This window comes from Melanostigma gelatinosum (genome assembly GCF_949748355.1).
Source record: "Melanostigma gelatinosum genome assembly, chromosome: 2".
Classification (NCBI taxonomy): domain Eukaryota; kingdom Metazoa; phylum Chordata; class Actinopteri; order Perciformes; family Zoarcidae; genus Melanostigma; species Melanostigma gelatinosum.
Genome location: NC_136635.1, coordinates 22243604 through 22266320, shown reverse-complemented (window position 1 = coordinate 22266320; position 22717 = coordinate 22243604). Strand labels below are relative to the sequence as shown.

Sequence of the window (22717 nt, the reverse complement as noted above, 5' to 3'; positions counted from 1 at the left end):
CTAAAGGAAAATGAGGCCATATCAAAGAGCCAGAGAATGTTCCTATTGTGGTGTGGTGTTTGTACAGAGGGCCCGCCTGTTACGAGGGCTAGTGTGAGGCTGACCGGGGGAGTAATATAATGCATACATGGATCCCCCAGAGCCCATTCACGGTGTAATTGGTGTGGACAGAGCTCTCGGTCTCAGGGTTACAGTTAGGGAACTTCCTCCAATGTCCTGCTGGGAGGCCACTCTTCCCACATCACACAAAAAAATCCAGCGTAACCAGGACAGAAAACGTATTCTCTCTAAGTGTGAAACACTGGCCGAGCTATTTAAATTAGTTTTTAATGTAAATCATGTTTTGGTGTGTGCGTGTGCGTGATTTATTTGTGGCAGATTTATTTATTTTTAAGTAAAGGAAAATACAATTGGAATAATAAATGTGACACTTTTGACCAAACAAAGTCCACGTATGCCATTTTGAATCAACGCCCTTGAATGCTGGGAGCAAACTGACAGTAGGTTTGACAGCGGAGCTGCAGCTAAATGAGACATCTTCATTATAATCATTATCTCCCCTTCCTTCCCTCTCCTACTCCTTCCTCTTAATTCTGAACATCTTTCCCCCAGCTCAGTCAAGACCACTGCAACTTAATGACGCAGACAAGTCCGGCTTAGCACTTTATTGCTATTAACGGGCCTAAATCGACTACGCAGGGATTTTCCCCTAAAATAACTCTTAAGCGGTGATAGAACACCATGTGGCCCCTCTTAAGCTGAATCTACACTTGACATTAAGGGCGTCACACTGGGATGGATCTAGCCTTTGCTGGCCGCGACGTGTGGGGTTTTCTGGCAGGAGTAGAGCGCTAAAACACTTGTCTTTACCGCCCCCCCCCATTACTCCCTCCTTTCTTGACTGGTGATTTCACTGAACAGGAGCCTCTCTCTCTCTCTCTCTCTCTGGCTCTGTCCATCACAGCCTGTGGCCATTAATCATCTCAAGTAGACAGCGCTGACAGGCAGTTGGCTGCATCACTCTTATTTTTTTTACCCTCTTTATCGCGCACCCGTAGCTCTCGCAGCCCCCCCTCACCTCGATCACCTCTTCACAACCCCACCTCCTGCCCTGAACCCCCATCCCAAGTGAGAAAGTGGCCGGGGTGTCGAGCCATAACAAACATTCGCCCATCTGCTTGATCGAAACCTTTGAGGTGGTCAATGGCGTCGGAGCTTTTCTCCGCGCTCCCAGTGGGGCTTGAGACCGCAAAAAAAAAGAAGAACTCAAATGGATATGATGGACGGCGATATCGGCGTAACTCTGTGAGGGCTAATATCCCCCACCCACACTCTTTCAACACGAGGAGGCCTCGTGCATTTACATTACATTTGCATGTCGGGCCAGCGGATGTTTCTATCCGCAGCGAATGACGGGAGGCTCCCCAGTAGAACAAAGCCGAGCGCCTTTCTTTAAAAACGACGGGCAACAAACAGTGCGGAGGTCAAAGGTGAGAGCGAAAGGGGCCCAGCGATGGGTGTTGAAATAGTCAGCGAAGAAGTAAAGGTAGAGAGGATTTGCATGTGTGGCTTCTGCCGTTTCTGTGATTCAGAGCCCATCAATGGGCCCCTTTACGCACAGACAGGCTTTAGGACAGCTGCTAAAATTCCTCAACCATTAACACACACACACGCGCGCACGCGCACACACACACACACACACGCACGCGCACACACACACGCACGCGCACACGCCTGTTTTTAAGCGCAGAGGCAGGAAATGGGAATCCCTCGTAAGTTTTCCTTCCGCTGTTGCTTTCCTCTCAAGACCTGGAGGCCCCACGATGAGGTGGGAAAAAGCACTTCACCATTTGTCTCTCGCCGACCAATCTGCTTCACAAAACGAGGGGGTGCTTTTTAAGCATTCGGCTTGGAAGGTCAGTCAAATGAAGAAGCAGGCATTTCCCTCATCACCAGCTGTTACCCACCCCACTTGTTCCGCATGGCGACATTAAATGAAAAAAGGCTTTCAAAGTGCTCTGTCATTTAAAGAAAGAAAGAAAGAAAAAAGAGTAATAATCTAGATCCTATGTTGGTGAAGTGAAATGGAAGGAGTACAGCGCACAGTAATTAGAAGGTACCATTAACAAGATCTTAGCGAGGCTTGCTCTTCATATACTCTTGGCACCAACAGCAAACACAAAAAGGGAATCCAACAAAGCAATTTGTTCCCTGTGATTACGATTGTGGTTTGAGAGACAGCAGAGGTCAGCCAAGTGGTTCTCGTCTTAAGGGAGGGGTGACGAACTCCCTCTAGAGTAGCTGAAATTATACCCTAGCCTCCTGCACAATGGTCTCTGATGACGATAGCGACGTCTCAGCCATATCTGAAGTGCGGTGCAGCCATGGCAGTTTTATTCTAACCTTTCCAGTCATTTCTATGACTGAGTCTCTTCTTTCTCCATCTGGTGCCCTTTCACTTCCCCAAAATGAAAATGCACAAAGGAAAAAAAAGAATTGACATCCATCCCTCGCCATATTCTTCTTCCTTGGCCCACACACTTTTCTATTATAGATGAGCACTTTGGTGACTGTAGTGTTTGTTACTACCGTTATTGCCCCCCCCCCCCCACACATGTACCGATGATGATACAGGAACTTGATCCGCGCACGCCGATTCCAGTTGCACTCACCATCATTCACTCTGGAAGTGTAATTCGGCGAAACAAGTTAAACAAAAATGTAATCATAAAAATATGTTCCAATTAAATTCTAATTGTTAGCAGTGAATCGGATGACTTTGCTTTGAGGTGGGATGGTTTTACAAGCTAATTTGTCTTTACTTCTTTTCTAAAACCAATTTTATAATTCATTCCATGTTTGTGTTGCTCAAAACAAAACGATAGACAAACAAGACTTTAAAGCCAACCTGTTGTTTCTTGCCTGAGGTAACCGCTAATCTAGTGGACATAATGCGACATGGCGCACTTTAATCAGCCAGTTATCTGCTGTCGGGTGGCATTTTAGTCAGCTTGATGGATTTCCCCGTCTGACCAGCACGAGTAAAGGGTCAGCCAACCACTCCCAGCGTCTGCCACTGGACAGAGATGCTAACAGGGCCCTGACAGATCCTGTCCCTCCCTCTCCCTCTCTGTGTGTGTGTCTCTCTCCCCAACTCGGCTTAATTCATCACCCTCCAAACAAGATCCCCGGGTGCTAAGACCAGACCAGACATTCAGAAGCCGCTCCTCCCGTGAATGGGAGCTCGCCGACACGCACGCACGTCCATGCACACGGACCCGGCTGCACAAATCTACGCACCATCATCATCATCCGTCACAGTCTGACTAAACAAACTATCATCGCATACATGGCATCACCCATCATAGCGTGTGACAAAACATAATGAAGTACGAACACACACACACGCGTGAGCGCGCAGACCATCATCACCCACCACAAGCACTGCCAAAACATAATGTAAAGTATGCGCCACTGTAATAACATTGTGATTCACCTTGGGAGGTATTGCTCAAGACATGCAACTTGTTTAGCAACAGATTTGTCTGATATGAACCTAAGTGCATTAGCTGCCCTGGTCATAAGGGTTTTGTAGGCAGTGTCAAAGCAGCACGCGGTCAGCTGAGCCTCCCCGGCTGTTGGCCAACTAATTAAGTTAGGCCAGTGCCAGATCCTCTTTGCTCTGATATTGCAGTAGCACCGGATCAACCGGGGAAGATCTCACCTGCTGATCTCTCCTGCTGACCCCTTACAGGCTTTACTCTGGGGAGGGGAATTAGCAGAGGATTTTCTTAGCCAGTGAGAGTTCGAGCACGTTTCTCTCTTTTTTTTTTAAGTTGATCGGTGGCACAGCACACGTGACAACTATGGGACAAGCCAATACATTTAGAACAACAAAGCCACAAAGAAAACTCATTTTATATCTTTATCCTTGCTCGGTTTGTATGGACTCCACCAAATAAACCGGTTGTAGCAACCCCGCCTCACACCATGACAGGAAATGACTCTTAAGAAATGGAAGTTGTGTGGTATTTGCTTTTTCCACATAGGGAGACGGAGGGAAATGAACTCCAACCAACTTCACATTTGTGGCAACTCTTAACAACTATAGATATCATGCCTTGTTACAAAAACATATTTGAGTTTTTTCAATTGAAATGTATATTAATATATATGGATACAAAGCCTGAAACCATAGAGCTAAACCCAGACGTTTCTGATCAGGAACCCATTAACAAAGTACACTTCAACAACAACATTTACACCAAAGTGTAACATGTAGAAAAGGTTCTTAATAATTGGAGGTTGAGTAAAGATTTACATGGGATTCAAATGAATTCTCTAAGTACTAAGTGTAAGCCTTAGTCTGTGCCCAAACTAAAAAGAGGCAGATGCTTCTTAATATAATGTGGGGGTCTCGGGGGTGCTCTTACCTCTTTTCTGCATGAAGGTGAAGAGGTCATCCAAAAACTCCTTCCTTTTAGGGTCATTGTCCAGTTCATACAACTGAAAGAGGAAACAGAAGCTCATTAGAGCCGCAGTGCGTCGACTTGTCCGTTGACCACTGCATGTCGCCAACAGTCCCCTGCAGTTCCTGGCACTGTTGGCTCTTGTGGTCAGCATGATCAATTGTTAACAACACCACAATCCGACATATTCTCTATTTGCAATGTTTAATTCGATGGAAAGTGGAAAGTGTTGGATCGCCTGTTTTTTTCGTCTGTGTAATGTTCTCTGCAGTGCAAATGCTGTGCTTCCTCTGACATAGGCACAAAACATACATGCATGTCACCGGCCAGCTGACCGTTAGCTGTTATCGCTGTGGTTTGCAACATTTAACAGAAGAGGTGAGGAAACATGAAACCATGCCATGGGGATAAATGTATAGCTCTGTGTTTAGAGAATGTTTCAAAAGATTCACTTATTCACAATTTCCACTAGTTCGATATCTATAAGAACAAATGTGGTTATGCAAGTGGTGTCGAGGCTTTTGGTGATCATGGTCTCCAACCGCTTACCTTAGCAAAGTCTCTGGAGGCCTCTCCTCTTCCTCGGCTACTGTCAGCCTCATCCGCCCAGCCTGCGCTGCCGTTCTACAATAGACGAGAGAGAAAACACAGATAGGGTCAGTAAACAAACACCTAGAGAGTAAGAGTACAGATTACAGACTGTAGTGGTCATCTATTGTTATTATTTTTGGTGTTTTATCTTAATTAAAGTGCAACAGCAGAGATAAGGACAGAAAACATGATGGGGAGAGGGAGGGATACACGTCTGTCCTGCAACTAAGGTCCCTGGTTGGAACTGAAGGGGGGGACGTTGCCTGGTGCCACCATTAATGTAGTCCATTAATGTAGCCCACTAATGTAGCCGCACATTTGTAATTCTTAAGAATGGACTTGGACCTGATTTGATTTCTGGCAAAGATTCCATCAGGTTGACAACGACTGTAGGTGAAAAAGTTCATGTCTGGCAAAAAAATAAGCGCAAACTCCTAGCTAGTTAGAACAACTACCAACATCCTGCAACACAAACGCATGGAAACCAATGCATACTCAAACTCCAAGAGCGCGTTTTTCCAGGGGTTGGAGGAGTAACCTCTGGAGTTATTGTGCCCCTGAGCCCCTAAGTCCCCCTCCCCCTTCATCCTCAAACATCTCCATTTGACCTAAACCATCTGCATCTGGGCCTGCCCTGCCCTGCCCCCACCCATGTCTTCCGACCCAGCTGGATACAAGGGCCCCCCATCCTTCAATCTTAACGCAGCTGTGACGGGTAGCCAAGTTCATGGAGTGTAGCTGGCTGTCAGGAGGGGCCAAGGGAGGGCGGGCTGGTCAGTAGCTCAAGCACACACACACACACACTTGCAGAGGCTGATCATGGTTGTGTGTATGTTTGTGAGTGCAGGGGGGGGGGGGGGGGGGGCAATGGCCCCACAAGACGGGAAGGAAGGGAAATAGGGGCAGAAAGGGGTGCACGGTATGTGCCGACCAGGAATGTCTCCTAAAGACAAAACCTATAAAAGCATCAGGAATCAAAACAAGATCCGTTCGGAGGGGGACGTTAATAGCTGCAGCACGGGGTCCAGTTTCAAACGGGAGCCCATTGGTCAGTGGCAATTACAAGGCCTGAAACGAGAGCCGGGAGGGCAAAGGTTGTCAAGGCCCCTGAAAGCAAGTCATTTTCACCCTCTCACTCTCTGTACGTGTAACGGTTGTCAGCGTTCACGCTCCCTAAACAAATACTCATCAGCCATCAACTTGCAAACCCACTGAAAATGAGACGTTTCAGGGTAGGGTTGAACGCACCAAGGCTTTTGTTACTAAATGGTGTACCTACTACTGAGGACACCCTCTCTTACACGTTAAAACTAAAAAGTCTCCAAAATAGCCAGCTTTATTGGGGTGGAAATCCGCTTAATCAACATCGTTAACCGTCAATAATGGTATTTTTCCGATGAGTTTAGTTCCCGAATGCTTAATTTCAAGTAGGGAAAAACGAATATTTGAAGTCCAATGGTCAAATGTTCAAAGACATACCAGGAGATCACTATCCCCTCAAAAGTGAGAGTTCTATCCATTTTCGGCTTCTCTGCAAATATCTTGTGCTGAAAATGAGTGGACAAATGCGGCTCATTCATTATCAAAAATGCATTTCGCTGTCATCTTACATTATCTGTAGTATGCCAGAGATTACAACGGGATCGCCATGTCAAGGTAAATATACCGTGTGGTACATTTGGAGGCCTTATGGACCTTTGCACACAATCTGACCGCCTCTGTTAACCTTTAACCATTATAAATGATTATAACAGCAGACAGTTCAGATTGCACCCATGTATAATCTCACGTGCTTGCTCGTGCATGAAAAAAACCCCAACTTTGCTTTCTGCAGCTTTTATACCTGCTGGATGTTCCTGATTCAGTGGCCCAGAGGTCGACTTTATGTGTAATCTTAGTCGCAGTAACCAAACGGGGAGCCATAAAGCTTCATGGGAAACATAATTCTGCTTGTCAGCATGCAATTCCATGATAGAATATCAATTCCACTTTTACATAAACCTGTGTGTGTGTGACCGTCTCGGCTGAAAAAATAAAAACAAATTGTACTTCTGGATAATACTTGCAACAGTATGACCTGTGTGTGTACACATAGGACACACTGATAGTTATATTAACTGAACTGTGTTTACCGTACTTTTCGGGCGATAGAGCGCACCGGCACATAGGCCGCACCAGCCGATCAAAAATCAATTTTTTTTTTTTTTACATAGATAAGCCGCACCGGTCTATAAGCCGCAGGTGTCCCCGTTGAACAGCAAGATGCTTTTAACAGTACTAAAGTTGTCTTGTTCTCTGAACATCATAACATGTCGCTAGCTTCTAAGCTAATTTTAACATTACGGCCAATGGGGTAATGCTAACCGCGATTAGCATTTGCGAATATAATTTATATATCCGTACATCTTTTCATGTAGACATACTTACAGACTAAGGTCTCTCAAGGCTACCAAACAGAAGTAAAACGAAGCAGCGTGTCTTCTCATTAGAATCTAAAAGCCTTGAGAGGCCTTAGTCTGTCTTAGAGAGTCGGACATCTACCTACCGGTTCATGATGTGGTGTGGTTCAAGGACCCAAATGCAGACTCAGGACAGCAGAGTTATAGTGCAAACAAAGATGATTTATTTCTCTCACTCAAAAACACACACACAAAAAACTCTTGAACAAGTTTTGTAGAACAAGTTTTGTAGAACAAGTTTTGTAGAACAAGTTTTGTAGAACTGTAAAAAAAAGAAAACTGTAAAAAAATAAATAAAAGAAAACTGGAAAAACCGGTAATACGTCAACTAGGAGGCGTCTCCACGCGCTCCACGCGCTCCGCACAGGTCCAAGCCGGGAAGTGGCTTACGGTACCGGTAATCCCTCTGATCCGAGCCGGAAAGGATCGCTATTGATCGCTGTCGCCTTCGTCCTCCTGTGCACTAAAACCATTAAAGTCCTCTTCTTCAGTGTCGGAATTGAACAGCCTCAGAATTGCTTCGTTTGTGCTTTCAGTCAATCTTTCGTCAGTGTCACTTTGCTATTCATCCGCCATATGCTCCATGGTGAGACGGTGGAGAGAGCGCCATACAGCGATCATAGTTCGTCGATTGTTGGCCACAATTGTGGCATATCTTCCAGATATGATCTTAGTTCATGTATAATTGTGTTTACAATGGCTGGTATGATGATGTTGCGCGGACTTTTTTTTCGGACTTATTTTAATATGTCTGGACTATTTCCGGTATTTTTCTCCGTGACAACTGCTTTCAACAACACGCTGAATGCTACACTTTTCTAAACATTGTCCTAACTGTACCCCCCCCCCCCCCCCCCACAGCATGCGAGTAATATGCGTGTTTTCAGTTTGCTTTATCTCAGCCATTCGTTGTTTGTTCAGGTGGTGTTTGGACAACCTTTTGGCAGGTGCTTAGTGGTGTTCTACTCAGATCTGTAGCCTCTTTGATTTGATTAAAATAAAAGCGAAACAGACCCCCACCCCACGAGGGTACAGAATCCGTAAAATCCATAATACAGACACACTTACATTACAGACTAAGGTCTCTCAAGGCTACCATACGGAAGAAGTGAAACGAAGCAGCGTGTCCACGTAGCTCGTAGCTCTGAGTAGCATTTACGGCTACGTTGCTTTTAGATTCTAATGAGAAGACACGCTGCTTCGTTTCACTTCTTCCGTTTGGTAGCCTTGAGAGACCTTCGTCTGTAAGTATGTCTGCATGAAAAGATGTACGAAGATATATTATATTCGCTAATGCTAATCGCGGTTAGCATTTCCCCATTGGCCGTAATGTTAAAATTTGCTTAGAAGCTAGCGAGTCGGACATGTACTGTTAAAAGCATCTTGCCGTTCAACCTTTTTTGTTAACAGTCCTAGTGAGAGGTAGGTCAAAGGTACTTCATCCATATTGTAGCGACCCTGTCAGTAACAGCTGGTAGCAGAGGGGTTGCTGGTAGCAACTGTTCTGTGTCGGGAGCTAGTAAATGTTGTGTTAGACCGTAACCGGAAGTTGCGGTTGTTGTTGTGGCGGAGAAAAGCTACGAAAAATCCGTATATAAATCGCACCGGACTATAAGCAGACGCCTCAACACGTGGGGTAAAAAGTAGCGGCTTATAGCCCGAAAAGTACGGTAGTCATTTATGTCTAATACATGCTTGAATTTAACAGACATCTCTGGCTCTTATCCGAAGTAAAATACTATGAGCCTTGCCTTCCAACAATAGAATTCACTCCCAGCTCACCAGTCAGATGTAAACTACAAAACAACAGCCAATGGCTGCTGGGTTACTGGCCTTGGATTAGTTAGGTGAACACAAACGTGTTTACATCCAAACCACATGCACAACCACACATACACACTAAGGCCTCCATGAGGGACACTGTTATGGGAACGGAGCGGTCAAGGTGTTCCCGACATCAAGAGAGAACAAAAGGTCTTAAAAAAGGGACAGAACACCACCGTCCAGTCGGTGTCAGGCTTCCTGCTCCAACAGTATCTGTTCTGCCCCATTTTCAAATGAATGAAATAAGCACAGATTTTACACAGATTTCGAGGAATGCTGGACAGATCTTTCACTCTCACTGATCATTCGTGGTACAAATCATTTCAACCGCTCTGAAGTCAGTAAACCATCCAAAGTTCTAAATGTTATCCTTTTACTTTGTTATAGTCACCTGTAGTGGTTTTGTTCTTCATAAAAACACAATTTAAATGATTAGGAAATAAAAGATTGTATTTTTATCGATCAAAACAAATCTTGTCATTAGTAGTTTTAAAGATGTATGTATACAAGTTGCGTAAACGGCTCATAATTCATCTCTAATATCGATTTATGTTGTTGCATGTGAACACATCATGATAACGGTATAATTTACCTTCGCCCAATACTCATTTTCACTGAACAGAGCCTGAACGCATCATGAGGTAACTGAACAGAACGTTGGTTTGTTGGTCGTTAGCAGTGCTGCTAACCCTACTAGCTCTTCTGTCAATTTAAACACAATGCAACATTATTAGAGATCGGCGACGAGAAAAGCATAAATGGCAATGTCCTGATCGCCTATTTTATTGATCGTCAGTCGCCATGCTTTTCTTCATGGAGCCAAATCTTTAATCCTAGTTCACAACAGAAAGTACTCCAGTTCAGTTATTACAGCAAAGGTTGGTGTTTGTAGATAAAGGTGGGAGACGAAGATAAAATATAATAATGTGATAATTATCAGCACATTATCTTGATATCCATAAGTTGTATGTAGTACAAATTTGAAAATTACAATGGTTCCCCTGATTCAAATCCTTTCACTAAAGCATAATCTTGAATGACCCATCCAAGTCTGCTCCAACAGACAGATGACTGACTACTGTAGCATCACAATGACTGAAACGGCAGAGGGCAAGCTCAGGCTGAATGGCAAACATGATGAAAAGGGTCGATGGCGGTAAAGATAAAAAACGAACTATTGTAATGCTAAATAAGAGTGGCCAAAGTATGAAACAGGGATAAGCTTTTAAAAGTTGGTTATTATACTAACCAGAAGACTTAAAGCAACTTACAACAACCAAGCAGGCATCTGCAACAAACACATGTGTGCACCATGTGGCTGCTGTTGATTTTACACTTCTGGGTCTTAAAACTACCTTTGAATGATTCCTTGTCTTTGGGTCTAGAAGTGTTATTCCGTTTAGTTGCATCCACAGAAAAAGTCTGCTTCTCTGGCCGCTTCAACGAAGAAAAAAGAAAAAGCACAGTAATTGAAACATGGAAGACGTTAACCATGAACAGACATGTTGGCTCTTGAATTGGGACCGTGGTCAGCTGAGGAATGTTAACACTATGTTGCGTTTTTGTCAAGTTAGGAGTGGATACTGATGTTTTGGGACCACTCCTTATGATCAGTCACCTCAGCCCCCTCATCACATCCAGCGCTCCACCCAGAAATGACTTCTTTAAAGAGAGAAGTTCCCACACCCCACCTACATTCATGACAGGGGCATAAACGCAGGGGCTTATATCATTTAGAATAGTTTCAAACTAAGTGTTTTAAGAAAGTATCTTTAGGTAAATGTACGCGTTTTCGTTACATCTTTTTTTCTTTACATTTAACCTGTATTATAGGCAGTTATTTGAGAGTATATTTATCCAAACTACAATTCAATTAGGTCAAATGAAATGATAATAAATAAATCAAATAGAGAATTAAACATGCGTGTCCATGTATATGCATTGCCACCATATGCTAGTGCTGAACAGAAGCCTTCATGTATTTAAGCAGCCCGTGTTTCCTCTCCGTCTCTCTCTCTCTCAGGCTGTTAGCAGGTTTACTGGCCAGGCGGTGGGTGGCCTAATCACATTATGAAGCTGTACGGACAGATATATATACATATATATGGCTGGTCATTGCCGAGGTGGGTGGAGGGGCGTTTATACTCGCATGTTTTCATTTGGTATTCTTCTGTAGAGTTTTTCAAAAATATGTCATCGCCCTCCACTGTTCTTCTAGCGCTGACAATTAATTTGTGCAGTTTTACGTCCTTAAAAAATCCGTGTCATTATTTCAGAAGATTTGGCTGCTTTTCCTAAAAGAAACTACCCCATTTTGAGTGCACCACAGTTGTTAAATGCATACATCTGAATTGTGCATTCATGTGCCATCATTGTCTTACAGCACAGTGGGCAACCCTCCGTCTGCAACAAGTTGACATTCTTTGCATATCCCTCCATCCGCCCCGGACAAACGACAAAAACACACTCATTTGAATGTCGATACATGGCTCGGGGGTAATTCTACGCAGCCATTATAGAAAGATGTCTGGAGTAGAGCCACCATTTTAGTGAGACCAGGCATGCCGGAACAAGAAGGGTTAATGGCTGCTGCTTGGGGAGTGGGGGATGGATGACATTGATTGCTCAGGATGTTGACAGCACTTCTCCAATTTGATAGTGGAGCTGTTATTAGATGAAGAGGCTCATTCTTAATAACAGCGCCATGTGATTTGCCTTCACTCTTCCAGTAGGAGGTTGAGTGGGCTCAAATAGCAGCCGCTGAGCTTAGGAAATATTCAACTTTCACCCCGGGGATTTCCACGCCGAACCTACGAGAGGCGGTCACTGCCACGGATGAAAAGGCGCCTGGCGAGGACCAGCCAGCACCGGGGAGAGGCTCCTCCCACACAGAGCGGCCGTTTCTGACCCGCTGAGGTTGGATCCAACGTGCAAGTGTAAAAATATTGCGGGTCTACCAAGGATGCAGGTAATTAACGTGAAACACCGAATGAGTCGTGGAAACGAGAACCGTCCCGAGTTTTCCTTCTGTATCGAAGCAGCAAAAAAGTTGCAAATGTTCACATCGCAGTGTCGATGCAGAAACGATATATGGTGCAGCCGAAGTCCGCAGCCAATTGCATACTTTATACTGTAGATCAGGGGTCTTCAACTAAAATTCCAAAAGGTCCAGATTGAGAAAATCTCCTCGGGCAAAGGTCCGAAACAGGTCTCTGTAGGTCAGTGGGCTTTCCTTCACTGTCTGCAATATAGCCAAAGTACTTCCAGATGATACTTCTGGCATCTTGTTTTCCAACAACCCGAGGACGGTCGGTAAAAGCTCGTGCATGTCTCCCCTGTGATCACTCGCTGTGAGTGCGCGCTGCCTGTTGCTGTGAGCGCGCTGGGCAGCCCCGCCCCCTTGCATGCCTGCAGGCAGCATGACAGGGAGCGGAGCAGCCAGTGCGCTCTGATCGCGCGCTATTTTAATGAAGTATCGACACTAAAAATATACAAAATCGTATCGTTTTTAACGTACAGGTACCGCGGTACCTTTTTAGTATCGATACACCGTGCAACCCTACCGGTTAAAGTACAAACTCGCTGCCTAATATATGTGTGATTCCGAAATATAGATTTTAGGTCCTGGGTCCGGATGCAACTGCGTCTGGGTCCGGATCCGGACCGCCAGTTAGAGACCCCTGCTATAGATAGTAGGGGTGGGAATCACCAGAGATCCCGCGATACGATATTATCACGATCCTGCGATATTATCACGATCCTGCGATGTTATCACGATCCTGCGATATTATCACGATCCTGCGATATTATCACGATCCTGCGATATTCTGAGTATTGCGATAACATAGGCCTATATTGCGATTTATTACTTTTTTCAACTTCAAATTATGTCAGATAAAGTTCTCAGTCTGTTCATCTCACTTGAAACATTTCTATTGCAGCAGAATAGGATTGTCAAGCAATCTGACCAACAATGTCATAAATGTTGCACGAACCTGACAAACTGAACTGTTTGTATTACTACATAGTCCAACTTAACTAAATGCAAACGTATGGACTCAGTATATGAACTATAACTTTTATAAGTAGGATATAAGAGTTATATAACTCAGTATAACTTGCGATGTGTAGACGTCGAGGGCAGAGAGCCAGTTATGCGCTGCACTCTCCCCATGAGCCGGCTACCGTTGGCAGATTTAACCCCGTTGTGAGGCCAGATGTCTCTTTGTTTTGACCAACTTCCTACCAATCATGCTGACCCAGGACCTTTGCTGACCTCACCAGAAAACAACTCAGCACCATCTAGTGGACTGACAAAGTAATTGATTTGATTTTTCTAAAAAAGAAAATAAAAGAAAATAACAAATTGTAATAGTTTATATAATAAAATATCGATACTTTGCGTCCGTGTATCGATACAATATCGCCACGCAAAATATCGCGATACTATGCTGTATCGATTTTTCCCCCACCCCTAATAGATAGACTGGGTGACTGACGTGTGGGATCGCAGAAAAAAAAAAAAAAAAAGTGACACAATGCCTCATCTGAAATGTGGCGCAGACCTGAAAACAGTTGTTGTTTTGCGGCCTGCCAGTTGAACCCTGCAGACTAAACAAGGCCTAATGAAGAGAGGCACGTGCCATGTTAAAGCCCCGTTAGTCCCTGAGCCATACCCCTAACCCCCGTCTTCCCTCTCCGAGCTACTGTCATGACTCTCTGTGTTCCCACTCCTACACAGCAGTTCAAGTCCCCCTGGGCCAGAGCCATTGAACGGGAGGCAAATCAATAGCCCTGGATGTGCAAACACAGGGAAGTCCCCAGCCCCCTCCGGACGCAATCTCACAGCACACGTCAATACTCATCATCCTCAGTCATCTACCGCCACGCCGGGGAAACCGAGACGAGGGCAGGATCACAGCTACCAGGGTGACTTAACCCCTTCACCTCCAACGAGACACCCCAACTCTGACTAACACAGTGAAGGTTTCCATGGTTAAACCCTAAATAAGCTATCTAAGAAGGGGGGGGGGGGTGTAAACAGCCACTCCAATGCTCAATAAGAAAACCTAAATACATGCACATACAAGCAAAATCCCTATAGCAACCGCAGCTGGTAAATCAAGGGTAACAAAATGTCACTGCGCTTAACGTGAGCTCTGCCAGAATACAGACACAGGGAGGGAGGGAGGCTCGTGAAAATCACCAACATTCCTGTACACCAGTAACAGGACCTCACAATAACAGCAGAGCCCCTCTCATCCCACAGGTACTCTTAACATCTCATTCCCGGACTAATCTTTTTTAGCCAAATTGCTGCCTGTCAAAACAGTTCAGCGGGGGAAATCTCTTAAACAGACACAGCGGCAGTAATTTAATCACAATCAAGGACGCCAGCAGAAATCTGGATCGCTGCCAACAATAGTGATGAATGGCGAGAAGCAAGAAAAGGAGTTACGCACATGCTGGGTAGTTAAACGTGCTTACTTTTGCACATTTGACTCGACAAGAAATTTATTTGTCTCTAAAATATGACAAAAATGTAGCGACCCGAGAAAGGCGGAGACATCTTTAAAATGTATCCGTTTTGTACATGCATTTGTGAAGAGAACTGGATCTGTGATTAAAGCGGATTACACACACACACTAGTAAGCCTGTTTCCTCATCTCCTCGACAACAAGATGCCTTCAGTCTTCCAGAGAAAGCAAATCTGATTCCTCTCAGCATGCCTGCAAAAACGAGCATTGCGGGGGGAAGCAATCTCCAATCCAAATCAAATAATTGGAGGCTTGATCCCACAGCGGGACTCCGTGGATCATTTATAGTGGCTCTCGATGTGGGGAGGGGTTAGTGGGTGAGGGGCGGGAGCTGAGCGGATGGCGTCCTTTATCTGCTAACTAGTGTAAGAGATCTCATGGTGAGCTGCCCATGCGCTACCCCCAACAAAGGGCTCCGGCTAATCATAATTCCATGTGCGACGAGAGGGAAGTAAATCTCACTGCCACTCGGGAGACATATGGCAGAGGTCCTGCTTACAAACAGATCTACCGCAGATCCTCTGCTCTCATTAAGAATTACTATGGAGCATAAAAAAAGGGTGACATATCGCATGAGAGCAGGCCCGGCAGCGGAGAACAGGACCCCAGGGGGGGGACGCCTGCCGCCAAGTGTGCGGCCACATTTGTGGCTGGAGCAGATGTCGGGATATTGGGGGGGAACAGGCAAAGTGGCCGGGACGAAGGGGGCTAAACGTCCAGGGGGGACGACGTGTTGGTACCTGCCCCGGCCCAAGCACCTCTAAACAGGCCACTGAAAAACAAGCCTTTAGGCAAGACCACCCCTCCCTCCATTAATCACTCAAATTACAAAGCAGAAAAAGAGAAAGAGTAAAAAAAAAAAAAAAAAGAGGGGGCGGGGGTCGTCACAGATAAAGACAGAATGAAAATAGGCAGGCAGGCAGACACACGCAGAAGAAAAACTTGATCAACACACTTTTTCACCTCATCCAATTTCACACGAGAGAGAGAGAACAACCATCTTTTCTATATATTTAGATTATTATATTTATATTATATTATTCCGATACAAAGCTCTTTTTTTTGCCCTTCCCTTTTTGTATGATTAGATGTGGTCTAGTTCTTGTTAACATGCTTTAGTAACATTGTATTGTGCGCAGTCATGTCAATACAGCCACTTAAACAGGAACAAAATAAAGAATTGCGAGAGAGAAAGAGGTGGGGAGAGAACAAGAAAGACCTATGTCTGAAAGAAAAGAGGTGGATCTGCATATTTTGTTCTTGGGTAAACATGTCTGTTGGTGACCAGCAACTCTGGTTTGCCAAATAAACTGACTGCATTTGTTCAGCTCCAGCCCTTTCACCAAGACACCACATTCCACAGGCAGAGGCCCCATCCCCCATTACACTAGCTGGCCCCTTTCGCTGCCTCACACAAATGCATCGTTTATGGGCTGGTGTGGCCAGAAGTTCACACTCATTGGTTGAAAGACCCTTTCACAGGCAGAGCAAACATTTTAGTGAATCACATCTGTGCCACCACAGGCCGTACTCCCAGAGTTAACCCTTTCCCGCGCTGCTTCGGGCCCATCAGAAACTAGACTCGGTTTTTCCAACTAAAGTATGCACAGGCTTGCGTGAGGCCCCCTCGGTAACCTCTCACCGATAATTAGATTTGAAGCTATTTGTTTTGCACCGCGAAGTGTACAGTGACATATATTAAGTTGTCCCCGATATGCAAAGCACTCATCATTTCACAAGGACACAAATTCATCCTCTCACAGCACATTAAGGCTAAACGAATTGTAAAAACCCCGTGTAATCAATGCTGCTTTGAGCAAGAAGCTATACGGCTGCATTCAGGTCAAAGCAGCTATTAGCCGGTTCTTCTGGGTTAAAAGCTTTGGCTAAAAATACCTGGCATATCTCACATCTCCCAAAGAGCAAGCATCCACTTCACCCCCGTGCTAATGGCAGCTGGAGACATCACACGGACCTGATAGGCCTTTATATACATTCTCATTACACTGACAGAGCCAGGAACTCGACACATTCGCAATCAACAAAAGAAAATTCCTTCACTTCTATTAGGACGCATCACATCTCGTTACACATGAAACTTGTTTATCCGGGCGTTTGCTGGTGGGGCAAAGAGGTGTGCTGTGTGGGTTACCTCCATCAGAGAAGTTAGTGTTGTGACTATCTCTCTGAATCTGCAGTATCAAATGTTCAAACCATAAGCGCAGTTCACAGCTTTCTGTAGAGTCGAATCGATAGGGAGCTATTTCTCCGTTCAGAGCCAATGGTCCAATGGTATCTGTTTCCTCTCAGCCAGCGTTAAGTGTGCAGGGGCATTCCACCTCTGACAGGCCTGGCCTGACCCCCCCCAGGGACCCCTGCTGGGATGATGCAGCCCGTCATGCATCTGGAGCTCATCTCCAGGGGCCAACGAGCCACTACATCTCTACTGGACGCTTACAGAGCCACACAAAAACTTGGAGCACAACCAAACTGCTGGTTAGTGTGGGAATTGTTTAACCGAAATGTTTAAGAAAACAAACGTTCAGAGTGTCGTTGCTGTGGAAGTCATGCAATCATCAATTTTAGCAAGAAGCTATTACCGGTAAGTCCATTGGTTTAAGAAAAAAAGCAAAATTGCTTTCCTGTGAAATAATACCATTATTTCTGTCATTTACACTTGACTGGTTTGGATATTAGAACACATTTCTCATTCACTCAACGCTGGACTTGTATGTGACCACCCAAATGACGTGCCACGATCTAACTGGTTTATAATTTGAGAATATGAATATGGTCAGGGTGTGAGTCGTGTGCACAACAAAAATAAAATGTTTGGTCTTTTTTTGTTGGTGAAAAAAAACAAACCGGCCATGCTAAAAGAAGTGCCAGCTACAGTGCTCATCACCTTTCTTTATTGGGCAATGCCTCTCCCATGGAAAACCAACCAAGGACTTGCTGCATCACAGGCCCTGGCCCCAGTGCATCATGGGTGCTTGCATCTGCAGAAAAACCTCCGAAACAATGTTGTGCCAACTCATTTCATGTATTGTTCATCATTATATTAACATACATATAACCTACTGACGAAATTTACAAACACAGATCATGTCATAAAAAAGATGGTTTAAGAAGACATGATACTTCGGACATTAAGTATTATGCTGAGTCAAACTATATCATTCAATTGTTGACAGCCTCAGGCTACAGAACCCAATTAAAAGCCTGCTTTATACTTCTCTATGCTGCAGTTCAATCCATAAACGGACATCACTGAGGCACGATATATAGGATCAGATAAGACAAAACTGTAATGATTCTCACAGGGAAATTGGGCTCTTGCAGCAGCAGGGAATATGATATTGATAACAGAGCAAACTGACTGCATTGAATGCAACAGCTGCAGCAAAGAAAAAGCGCATACTGTGAATAATAAAACCAATGAATGCAAAGACATACAGGGTTTACAGAATCACAGGTCAGCAGCTGTTTGCAGGGTACATTCACTGAACCTTATTTGACTGTAATTCAGCTTCGATGGTGCGGAGCTCGCCTATATGCCATTATTGATTCAACTAAACACTATAAGAGTGCGTGTCAACCGTGCTGCCTCCATAAAGAACAAGTAACTCCATCTAACTTGCCTTCATTTTTATTCGTGCGCTCACTCAGTAAATTAGTCGTTCAGTAGATGTCACTACTACTAGCTCGGACTACACATCCTCCCTGGGCTCAAGGCTTCCTCTGGTTTTCTAATCACATTTATTCAGGGCAGAAAACCTGAGATGTCTTTGTTTGACCAGATGGCAGTTAAATCAAGGCTGGTTCCACTGGGGGTTGGGACATCCCAAATCTGCCGGCACAAACACTATTTAACCGTGTTCCACATTAATATGCTGATGTTCATTAGGAAAGAGCCTCGTGATCGGATACTCGTGATTATGTAAATTTCAGACAGAGACGTCACCGGCTCAGTCGGTACCTGCTTAAGGTGAACGAGATGCGGCAAGATTAGATTGCTGCTGTCAAATCATATAAGTGCAAAAGGGAAATAAAAACGTGCACTGCAGGCTCCATCACACTGAAGGACATCAAGCATGGGCTTATTGGCCTGCCCGGGCTACAACATACAGTTCTTATAGTAACCTATAGTCAATGCAGTCCCTGCTGTTAATAATTAAATTTTCTGTGCCACTCTTTAATCATTTACTAACGTGGCTTCTGAAATTATTGACTGCAGTTGACATGGTCCATAGTACTATTCAGTGCGTGTGTCTATTAACCAGATCAGCTGCAGGTCAGAGCGTGATGTGTTTTTTGTCATCTGAAATGATTCAATACTACCCTTACGAGTGGTGCATCCAGTCATTTGTGTTCTGCAAAAAATACATGCAAACGTAAATCTAAAAAGGGTCTGATGTTCCCCATCTCTCAGATAGTTTGTGTCTATTTTTAAATTCCACTCATCAAAATGTGTCAATTTGTTTACCTTGTTTGATTTCATGATTCAAAAATACCAACTAGGGCTGTCCTCGATCAAAGAAATTCACGGTGGACAAAATCTTGCATTTACCATATGCTTAAGCTTCTTTGAAATAAGTAATTCGGAATGAAAAGCATTGAAAAATGACAAACCGACTGTAGAAATCGGATTCAATCATGAGTTGACTGATTAAGAGGGGAGCAGGACTTTGCTCACGCTAGCAGGAATCATGTTTTTTTTTCCTTTATGAAAGAAGCTGCTTTTACACAAGTACAACATTAAGGATTTGACAGACACGCTGCTTACTGTTGCTTTTCTTGTGTTGATTGTGATTCAGGAAGTGAGCCGCTTCGAGAGCAGCGCACGGCCCCGAGTGCAGAATGTAAATGTTGGAAGCTGAGCTGTGAACACATTGCTTTCAGTGTAATGTGACATTTCCTGGGCAGCAGCCAGGACCTCTTTTTTTTTTTTTTTTCTTTCTTCCTCCTCTGCTGGTAGCTCCCTCTTACAGGCACGTGACTACACGCGGCTTATGTTTGAAGACTTGGCAGCCAAACAACCTGGCCACATGCTATTATAAACTACATGGGATTTTGGCAGGCAGTGCGATGACTGTGCAGACTGAAAAGCCGGCAGGCTACAGTGAAAGGAAAGCCTCCAGCAGCTCTTTCACCTCCTTCTCTGCGGTGTTTACCCAAGGGCCTTGACACAGTGGCCCAGTTAGCACCTGCAGGCCCGACAACAGCCTGGCGCTCAGCCAAAGCAGTTTGAGGAGGCAGCCAAGAAAAGCCACTGACAATAGACGACTCTCACTCTTCACCTCCTCACTGCCTCACTAAGGAGCGACGTGGAGGCCAGAGGCCAAAGGAGATCGTATCTTTTGCGGTTTGCCAGTTGGAGACGTTTTTTTTGGCTGCAACAAAAATGTTCTCATTAATGTGGCGGTACTTTGTGTCCCTGTTATAATGACGCAGGCTACATCCCATGTTGTCATTAAACTTATCACATAGTTCTCCTCAGGGTTAAAAAAAAGTATATCACAGTGTTCAAGAAACTTTATCTGACTTTATCTATGTTGAGCAGTCCTACAGTTTGGACGTTATAACGGCACAAAACTACTGTGAATGGTTTGTTTTTTGTGAAGTCACTTCACATGGAATCATTGTGTATCGAACCACAACGCTGTTTTGGCACCAAACAAAGTGACGAGACAGCACAGTCACAATATTATTTAGCCAATTTTTGAGATTTTTTTTTAGTCAGGCAAACTCCTTACACAGCTGCTTGGTTTTACATTTGAGAAGTAAGGCTTCTTTAGGGGCGGCCGTGGCTCACTGGGTAGAGAGGTTCGTCTGGCAACCGCAAGGTCGGCGGTTCGATCCTTGGCTGCTACGTGTCCTGTGCCGAAGTGTCCCTGAGCAAGACACTGAACCCCTAACTGCTCCCCTAGCGCTTCTCTAGCATCAATATCCCTTTAGATAAAGCACATGCAGAGAAGAACCCTGTGAGCAGTGGTGCAGACAGACCGATCAACAAGTTAACCACACGGTACATATTAAACCATACTGCACATGGTATAATGACAACAGGACCTTGCATACCGTTCCAAGGGTCAGTACGACACACAGCGTGACCAGCAGTCTATATACATGTGCACTGTATGTATCACTATATACAGTCAGCCTACATGAAAGTCAAGGAGACTTTGCTCAACGGTGTCATTCGACCTTGGCTCTACCTCCATGCAGCTGCCAAAGGGGCTGGTGGATGTCTTTGTTTGTTTCATTCGGCTATTCCCCTCTCTCTGTTTGCCTTCATTAAAGGGCAGGTGTGTTGAGATATGCTGAGTGGGCGTGGTTGTAAAGGACAAATGGAACCAGCAGAGAGTGTGTTGGGGGGGGGGGGGCTTGCGGTTTCACTAGCAACTGATCAAATTACAGCAGGCATCAGTAGCTCAGTTTCCATTAGAAGCAAGGAAGTCAGTCCTCCAGGGTCAATTTGGAAAAAAATAAATATATATAAAGTGTGACATCTCTAATGGACATACGACATTTGCATTTCAATGAGAGAACTTTTTGCCTTTCAATTCCATTAAATGGAGACGAGCGGTGTGGCCCTGAGTGACGATGAGGGGATTTCAGACACCTCCATTGCTAAAAGGCAAGGAGACCTTGTGCTCCGAGCAGGGACATTCGGCAAGGCAAGATAACAATGGGTCTGTACCGAGGAGCACTCCCGAACACATTTCTGGTACTCAAGGTACGAGACATGGGGAGAGTCCAAATCTGATCTACGGCAGGATCACAATTGCCACTCTTAATTCAATTAAGACGAGGTTTTATTTATTTAGTTTATTGTTGGATATGTAACATCCATTTCAACAGGCATGATGCTAGAAAAACTGACTGTACTTGAAAACACAAAACTCTTCTATGGCGCGTTATAAATACTTAAAGACACAGCAGGTTGCCAATTGTCTTCAAACCGTGGGGCCACCGAGCTCCATTCAAAAGACCTTTGGTTCTCCATCTAGGATACAAGTGTGGCATACATTTCACTCGCATTGACAATGTCGAGTGAAAATGCAACTTTGAATGCAATTAACAGAGAATAGAGTAGGTATCAAAGGATGCAGGACCAGGACTCCATGAACACAACCCAGATCCAGTAGTCTTGAGCGTGGATGGTAGACTCATCATGACAGACTACACACTGCCCACTGTGTTAGACCAGACCAAGGTGAGGGGACTGGACACACAATGAAAAGCTTCCTCCCGTCTGCCAGAAGCAGATGTGCCCTTTGGGACTCGAACAAATAAAAGAAATAAAAGAAAGTGTCTCTGCCTGTACCAGCGGGCCCCTCCCATCCAGCTCCTCCCATTCAGGCCTTTTTTTTCTTTTACAGCCCCTGTGACACTGAGTGAAATGAATTGAAAGATCACCAATCAGGAGCCCGACTACAACACGGACACACACACACACACACGTATCCCCCCCGTCTCTTGTTGGGAGCCCCCGGTGGGAATGTTCACTGTTTGAAGAGTTAACTCTTTAATTCCGTCTGGAATGTTTCCTCTGGGTGGAGCAGCGTAGTGTGTTGAGCCAGACCACTAGCCCCTCTTCTCCTTCCACAGTCAGTCTCCTACCCCCTCTCTACCTCCACCCCTTCATCTAGCTACTAAATTCAATACCTCTATTTCTGGGCAGGGGGGGGGGGGGGGGGGGGGGGAGGGGAAGATCGTCCGCATATGGCTGTTAAGAGCAGGTCTGCACGAAATAAAGCCTGCTCTGTGCCAGCACGATTACACTTCACACTCTTATTCAGGTCAATCTGAAAACAAACAGACACCAACTCT

General features: G+C 44.9%; 1 protein-coding gene across 1 annotated transcript in view; it reads right to left on the bottom strand.

Annotated features, from left to right (window-relative positions):
- The window catches only part of LOC306796476 (AT-rich interactive domain-containing protein 3B), a 47426-nt gene that overhangs the window by 17357 nt on the left and 7352 nt on the right, over positions 1–22717 (bottom strand). The window contains exons 3-4 of the mRNA XM_079295414.1: positions 5019–5093; positions 4434–4506 (exon numbers count right to left, since the gene is read on the bottom strand). Of these exons, the coding sequence (XP_079151540.1) occupies positions 4434–4506; positions 5019–5093 (148 nt within the window). The remainder of the gene's footprint in view (positions 1–4433; positions 4507–5018; positions 5094–22717) is intronic.